The sequence below is a fragment of the Monomorium pharaonis genome, chromosome 1 (genome assembly GCF_013373865.1).
Source record: "Monomorium pharaonis isolate MP-MQ-018 chromosome 1, ASM1337386v2, whole genome shotgun sequence".
Lineage (NCBI taxonomy): Eukaryota > Metazoa > Arthropoda > Insecta > Hymenoptera > Formicidae > Monomorium > Monomorium pharaonis.
In genome coordinates, this window is record NC_050467.1 from 34,268,744 (window position 1) to 34,277,248 (window position 8,505).

Genomic DNA, 8,505 nt, shown 5'->3' on the forward strand with positions numbered 1-8,505 from the left:
TATCCTTATTTGAACATATTTTAAATTTGCATTATCCTCTAACCAACCTACAAAATAGGTTTAGACGTAATGAATTTAGAATGAGTATTACATATCTAATTACAGTATAGAAAGTTAATAATTATCTACTTAAAGCTATACATAATATATTTCAATATTACATTATCGTTAAATATGCATGAATTGTATATTGGGTAAATTCCTCATTTTATTTACAAGTTTGAGTCACCCTGAAAAATTTAGAGAAGTACAAGTTATTTACAAGTACAAGTAAAATAGATTCACACTCTGCTAAATACAAATTGTAACGAGCCACAATACCAGTAATATAAAAAAATGCAGAAACTAAAAACTTAAGAAATTAAGGTTATAAAGGAAAAGAAAGGGTTTACATAACATTCTTAAATAACTAGAGGGAAGTTTATTAAAATAAAACATCAAACATAATTTATGTTTCTAACATATTACATGTACATTGCATGGAATTTCTATTTACATGCAAATATCATTATCGCTGTATTTCATAGAAACCGCAGATTTCGAAACCTAACCTTCGAAAGTGTCATTTTTTACCATATTATTAATTTTGTTAATTACGCGGTTTTTTACCTTTTACATAATTGTACTTATATAAAACACATCAAATGATAGTGATCTTATCAACATCTAAAATGAACGGGACAAACTAAATCTTTATCGAGATGTTTTTGTGTATTTTAGGTTCTTGTTGATATAACAGATTTTTTAACTTTAAATATAGGATAGTGATTAGTAGCAAATGTTTACTTTTTTTCTCATGCTTTAAATTTTCATTAAAAAATTCACTTAAACTTCTTTTATAAAAACAAAGGTCTGAAATACAAATTCTTTATTCAGTAATATAAAGAATAATGATGTGATGAAATATAATGTTTTTGACAGACAAATCTTTTCTACAAAATACGACAGTGTTAGAACGCATAATGAAAATTGTATACAATGTATATATCAGATATTTAAAAAAATATAAATTATGTTTTTTTATGACTAATTTATTATTTTAATAATCTTTTCTTTGATAGAGTGATATAGAATTTTTTTACATTTCTCTGTTGTCCAAATCTTAATATTTTGTAGTCTACATTTGCGATTTTGCATTATCCTTTTTGTTATTGGTATTGTTACTCGCTACAATTTTTCTGAGGAAACTGTGAATTTTTCTCAGAAGGCTGGCTCACTGATTAATGTTTATATCATTCTTTTCTAAGCAATCCAAATTTATTATTATAAATTATAAACATAATAAAAGATTTACTATGTACAATTAATACATATTTTTTATTAAACTATATTATTACAATACATATTGAAATACATTAATTATCTGCCAACTTATATACGACGCATAAATAACATTAGTAGTTCACATACCGCAAAAAGATACGGTTGCGTAGTAAAAATAATATATGTATATACATACTAATTTAATTACATTAAGCAACAATCCAGAATTCGTTAAAACGAATTTCATTAAATTTTGTGGTTTTTTGTCAGTATTTTTTAAATGTAATAATACAAATTTACATCATGAGTAAAAACAAAGTGAATCGTAATCGAAAAGGAACTAAACAAAGCAGTGGACATGAAAAAAGATCAAAATCATCAAGTAAACGACCGTTGAACCGTTTTGAATTGGAAACGCCGGACGATACAAATGTTAGTACATCTGCAAAAAAATTGAAAGAATCTGCTGAAGAATACAACATTGAAGTAGATGCTTCTGTTAGCTACCGCTTAATAAACTTTATTACAGTTTTCAGTGCTATTTTGAATGTTGTTGTGTGTAAACAGTGCAAATCAAATGTTACATTTACAGAAAATGGAAAACGCGGCTTAGGCTTTAAAATCGTTATTTCTTGTGCTAACTGCGATAAAACGGAGGTGCCAAATTGCCCATATGTTGACAAAAGCTACGAAATTAATCGCACAATTGTTCTTGCAATGCGGTTGCTTGGCGTTGGTCTGCATGGAATAATAAAGTTTTGCGCGTTTATGGATTTACCACGGCCAATTTTTCAGTCATTTTACGACAAGATAGTTCATACGATTTCTATCGCAACAAAAGCTGTTTGTGATAAAAGTATGAAAAATGCAGCTGAAAAAGAAAAGAAAAACATCCATTGAAAAAGGACAAAAACACGGAATAACTATATCTGGTGACGGAACGTGGCGAAAACGCGGATTTTCTTCGTTATTCGGTTTAGTTTCTCTGATTGGCTGGTATAGCGGAAAAGTAATTGATATTGCAGTAAAATCCAAGTACTGTAAGCAGTGTGAATATTAGGAAAAAAGGCAGGGCACTACAGAATATGCAGAATGGCTTGAAAATCACGCAAACGAGTGCGATGCAAATCATGAGGGATCTGCCGGTAAAATGGAAGTCGACGCAGTCATTGAAATGTTTCAGCGCTCTGAAGAATTATATCAAGTGAAATATGCTAATTACATTGGAGATGGCGATTCCAAAACATTCAAAGGCATTTTAGATTCTGAGTATGAAAATTTTACTGTTTCCAAAAAAGAATGCGTAGATCATGTGCAAAAGCGTATAGGAACTCGTCTACATAATTTGAAAAAAGTTACAAAGGGCCTCGGAGGAAAAGGAAAATTAACCGGAAAATTAATCGACGAATTATGGATTTATTACGGTCTGGCAATACGTCGAAATTGCGATTCAGTCGAAAAAATGCGGAATGACATATGGGCAACGCTTTATCACAAAATGTCTACGGACGAAGAGCCGCAGCACGAAGATGTCCGTCCGGTGAAGATTCGTGATGCTCGTGGCAGCGAATGAATGCCGCTAATATCTTGGGAAAACATCATCATAAACCAACTCTTTCCCAAGATGTATTCAAAGCCATAAAGCCAATATACGAAGATTTAAGCAGTGACGATCTTCTCACTCGATGTATAGGTGGCTATACACAAAATAACAACGAGAGTTTCAACAGTGTGGGCGATGGCTCCTAAAACAACTTCAAGTGGCAAGACAATTCTCGATATCGTGACACATATTGCTGTTTGCGTATACAATGATGGAATGACACCAATAACGGAAATTATGCAAACTTTGGGAATCAAAATCGGAACAAATTGCTATAATTTCTGCATCGAAGCCGACGAACGCCGCGTGTCACTGGCTGAAACATCACTGTCTGACGCAGCAAAATCGGCTAGGCAGTCCGCAAAAGCAACCAGAAAAGAAGAAGAACAGAAGAATGCCAATTTGGAAGGTCAATTATACGGGGCAGATTGAAAGTATATCAAAAATTTCCATGATTTTCTCATAAGTAAAACTTTAAACGCGTTTTTCTCAAAACTACTTTTTTTGAGCCGGCCGGAAACATAACTCGCTCAATTCTTTACCAATTTGCTTTAAATTTTTACTGTACATTCTAAACAACATTATCTAGAAAAAGACGTACAGATTTTTTTAAATGATGCATATTTCTTTAGTTATAAACAATTAAGTGCCTATTTTTTTAGGCGAAAATTCGACTTTTTTTCAAATGTCCACCATTTTTGCAAAAAGTGATATAAAAAAAATTTGTACGTCTTTCTTGAGCTTTTTATATGTAAAACTAAAAAAACTTTTAATTTTTGTTCTAAGTTCAAAATTGGAGGAGAAACTTTTCCGGCCGCGGAGCACTTCGTGTCGGTGAGCGTTGCCGTCAACCAGCTGCACAACCGGTATTTTGTTTTTAATTGCCTCATAAAAATTTATTCTCACACTTTGATGTATAGGCAATACCCAAATAGCACTGGATGTTCCAAGAACGTCCATTTTAAGTCCAATTCAGGTCCGCATGTCCATGGACATAAACTGAACTTTCATAGGATATCCATTATTGGAACTAAAACGGATGTTCTATTCAGAACGTCCTATGCTCGATATCTGATTTATGTCCGCACTTGGATCTTACTTTTATATAATTTATCTTTATTATTTTTATTATGTAATCTAAAATAAATATTGTAAATTGTATATATATATATATTATTTACAATATTTCTAATTAACATTAATTTATAAATAATAATAAATTATATTATTTTTAATTTTCAAAAGGTTTATTTTAATTGTTCTACTTTTAGATTTAATATGAAATATGTAATATGAAATAATATATATTATTTTTTTATTTATTATTAACATTAATAATTATTGGTATTTTTTTAATGTTTGTTATAATATATTGTTTCTTTTTCGTTTTTTATCATTTTTTTTATTTTCGTTTCTTTTTCTTTTTTTTCTTTTTCGTTTTTTTTTTTCGTTTCTTTTTCCGATCAAAAGAGGGATACAGCAATTGGTTTGAGTCAAGCGCTGTCTCTGACCTAGTTTACACCGAGCACTTGGTACGCGTATCAAATAGTAAATAACTAGTGAATGTGTTTAATCATTGGCTGATCAGCTTAAATTCACTACTTGATACGCGTACCAGTGCTCGGTGTAAATTAGGGCTCTGTCTAACCAGTAGCATAATGGGTGCTAGACAGAGAAAGAAATTGACCCGGACCATGTCTCCTCTTTGTCTTTCTGCCGGACCCCTTTTCAAGAGCTTTTTGCAGGAAATGCGCAGTCCATGCTTTATGTCGATGATTTTTACAAAATTTAGATTAACCCACTATTGCAGCAAGCTCTTTAATTGAAAAAGGCCCAAAAGAAATAATCAAACCATAATAGGTCCAAAATTTGGTTTATTTTGGACTTTCTATGAATGTCCGAAATTGTGACAAACGTATATCTCATGGACGTCCATTAAAGGACTTTCTATGAACGTACAAAGTTGTGCCAAACGTATATCCTATGGACGTCCATCGAATGTCCGACGGACCTTATTTGGACTCTTAATGGACGTCCAAATGTCCAGAAGCGGATATTCATTGGACATACATTGGATGTCCTTGTGCTATCTGGGTAAAGACCCATAAACATATTTTTCATTTTTGTTATTGTTTTCCCGGAAAAAATTCTTAAAATTAGGTTACTTTTCGACGCTCTAGAGTGGTTTAACCCCTTAAGGAGAAGAAACATATGTACAGAACGATTCGATCTACGCGGACGAAAGAGAGCACGTATATATAGTGAGTACATAATAGTGAGTATAGCTTGATTAGATTAGGTTAGATTAGGTTATAGTCTATATTAATTAAAATAATTCTTCATTTTTTTCTTATTTCTTATCTTTAGCAAAATAGTTATCGACAGAGTGTCGACAGATAAAAGAAAAAAGGATATATCTAGAAAAAGAAAAGAGATAAATTAGTATATATCCAACGCCTAACGTAGATATTGAATCTTACCAACATTTTTCTCAATTGCAATCAAAGCTATTGTTCAATAAGTAAGCATAAATAATTATAATCTTTATTTTATCGCTATTTCATTTAAGATTTATATATATTTCAGTAATATTCAAAAATTAACACTTTACTAATATAATTTTTATAATACAATATGATAAATCGGGACAACTGATTATCCTAATCATATACTTTATTAAAAAATGATAATTATCTACAGTTATTGTATTACAGAAGTGTGATTACAATTGACAATGGTTCAATGTTATATATGCAGAAAAGAACGGATCGCTCTCTCACAATATTTTCACAGGTAACATACAAATTTATGACATGGTTACGCTTAAAACTCTATATTTATATATATTAATATTCTTTAGCTTTAGTTGAAACTTATATAATTATATGTTTAGATTTCCAAAAGATGCAAAAAGACGAGACGAGTGGTTTAAGAGCATTGGTCATACTGTTCATAATTATGAGAATGTAAGAATTTGTAGTGACTATTTTACAGAAGATTATTACTATCCTGACATGCTAATTAGTGAACACAAAAGATTAAAGAAGATAGCAATTCCATCTATTTTTACAACGGATATTCAAGAATTATGTGCAACTCCGTCTGTTTCCACAATGGATGTTCAAGAACCAAGCGCAATTCCACCTGTTTCCACAATGGATGTTCAAGAAGCAATTGTTAAGAAAAACGATACTTTTCGAAAAAAGTAAAATAAAAAATAAACATAATTTATTTTTATTGATGAGTATTATAAAAAAACTTCTTCGTTTCAGAAAACGTGACATTACAAATCTAAAAAAAGTTATTCTAAAAACTGGAAAATATAATAGAGAATGTATAAATAAAACGGACTTTAATAGTGATAGAGCTTGGTTAACATTTATAAAATATGTTAATTACAATAGATATCTACATAAACTTGACATGGCGCGAAATTTACGCATACAAAAGAAAATGATCCCACCTAAAATAGTAAAAACTGACATAAATACTATACAGGTAATTACTTAATTAATTAATTAATAATACTTATTGCTCATTTGTACACTTAAAAAAGTCTTGTTGAATTGAACTGAAAATCTAGTATGTTCAACTAAACTGTTCACATCAACCAGATTTCCAGTTAATTCAGCAACTCTTTTTTTAGTATATATATTTGTTTATTATACATAAACTTGCAATATTGCATAATTAGTAAATGTATTGTGTATGGAGTGAGTCCCAGATGCGCACAGATTAAAACGGACATTACCAATCAAATTTATCCATAAATTTGTCTTAACTTTAACTTAGCAATCTGATTGGTGTCCGTTTCGATCTGTGCGCATCTGGGACGCTCCCGTATATGTACACACACAGAGTAGAATGTAAATGTAAGAATAAAGTGTAAATATAAAGCGAAAATATTAATAATAAAACAATATAATTTTTTTAGTCTAATGGAAAACTAATGAAAAACGACTGGAAAATGAATATATTGAAAAGTATACATGAAAAAAAAAAAAATTTAATTATTTATAACAAATAAAACAATAAATGTAATGTAATGTTTTATAGGATGCAGTGCCGTATCCTGTACAAGAGTTTTTACAAAAACTTCTTACTTAAAAAAAAAAAACGCAAAGTTTAAGAAAGTTTGCTTCTACGCTTCATTTTCATTCCCCTGCGGCGTATTCATTTGTAAGAAAAATGTTCTTAAAAAGTCTTCCTCATCCAGCGACTTTCCGAAAGTGGATGCAAAATGTTTGTTGTAATCCTGGTATATCTGACCAGGCATTAACAATTGTATTAGAATCAATTATCCAAGCTCGAGAAAAAATAAAAGGATAGTGTTTAATTTAACTTTAGATGAAACGAGTATTAAGAAAAAGATTGGGATGGACAAAAATTACATGGTTTTGTTGATATTGGTGCTCGTGTTACTGATAATTTGCCGCTTGCTAGCGAAGTTCTCGTTTTTATGTTAGTTGCTGTAAATCACAATTTTAAACTTCCAATTGCATATTATTTTACTAATAAATTGAATGGATCTGAAAAAGCAAAGTTATTGAAGGCTATTTTATGTACATGTTATAAAAAAAATATAGATATTGTTAGCATTACATTTGATGGGGCATATTCGCATATATCTATGTGCGAAGAATTAGGTGCACGTTTGAAATCAATTGAAATTGAAAAACTTGTACCACATTTTGTCCATCCTTCTGATGAATCTAAACGTATATATATATTTTATGACGCGTGTCATATGATTAAGCTTGTTAGAAATATTATCAGTAAAGAGGATTTAAGTTGCGAAAATCAGATAATTAGTTAGAAATACATTCAGCAATTAGTTTCATTACAAGATACACAAAAATTACATCTTGCAACTAAAATTACAAGTAGACATGTGCACTTTCAAAATGAAAAGATGAAGGTAAATTTAGCGGTACAAGTTCTTAGTATTTCAGTAAGTGATGCATTAACGTTTTTAGAACGTGACTTACAATTATCTGATTTTCGTGCAGCTTCAGCAACTGCGATGTTTTGTAAGATGTTCAATGACATATTTAATTTGTTAAATTCTAAAAATTTAGATAATAAAACAGAAACAAAAGGAGCAATAACTAAAAATAAGATATCTATTCTAAGAGATAAGATTGATAAGTTTATTTTATATATAAAATCTATAAAAATAAAAAACACTCCTGTGCTTCAGAGCACTCGAAAAACAGGCTTTATTGGATTACTAATTGATCTACGTAACAGTATAGCTTTAGCAGAACAGTTGTTTAATAAAAATATAACAGTTTTTGCTTACATATATATATATATATATATATATATATATATAAGCTATCCCAAGATCATCTGGAAACCTTTTTTTCTTTAATTCAAAGAATGAACGGTTGGAACAATAATCCAAGTGCCAAACAGTTTAGAGCATCTTATAGAAAAGTACTGCATTTAGCAAATGTATCTGTTCCTTTGAGTGCAAATTGCGTTCCACAAGACGACACTGTTTTACTTCAAGTATCTAATGAGTTTATCACAAATAAGGAAGACATTATTAAACATAGTGTACAACAAAAAGCAGATATTTATTCACAACAAAATATACATGTTATTCTTATGGATCACAATTATTATAAACAGAA

The 8,505-nt window shown here is 30.0% G+C and overlaps 1 protein-coding gene and 1 pseudogene across 1 annotated transcript; both read left to right on the forward strand.

The window, feature by feature from the left end:
• Positions 1–1,566: 1,566 nt before the first annotated feature.
• On the forward strand, positions 1,567–2,926 carry LOC118647217. Its single transcript, XM_036291639.1, has 2 exons — positions 1,567–1,761; positions 2,324–2,926. Exons 1-2 carry the CDS (start codon positions 1,567–1,569, stop codon positions 2,834–2,836), a joined length of 708 nt encoding a protein of 235 aa, XP_036147532.1. The 3' UTR covers positions 2,837–2,926.
• On the forward strand, positions 2,837–3,532 carry LOC105839443 (annotated as a pseudogene).
• Positions 3,533–8,505: the final 4,973 nt, after the last annotated feature.

Excerpts from the sequence above, each read along its gene's own strand:
- LOC118647217 (XM_036291639.1), top strand. The coding sequence starts at position 1,567 with ATGAGTAAAAACAAAGTGAATCGTAATCGAAAAGGAACTAAACAAAGC. Across the intron at positions 1,762-2,323 it reads ACATTGAAGTAGATGCTTCT|GAAAAAAGGCAGGGCACTAC; the intron begins GTTAGCTACCGC and ends TGTGAATATTAG.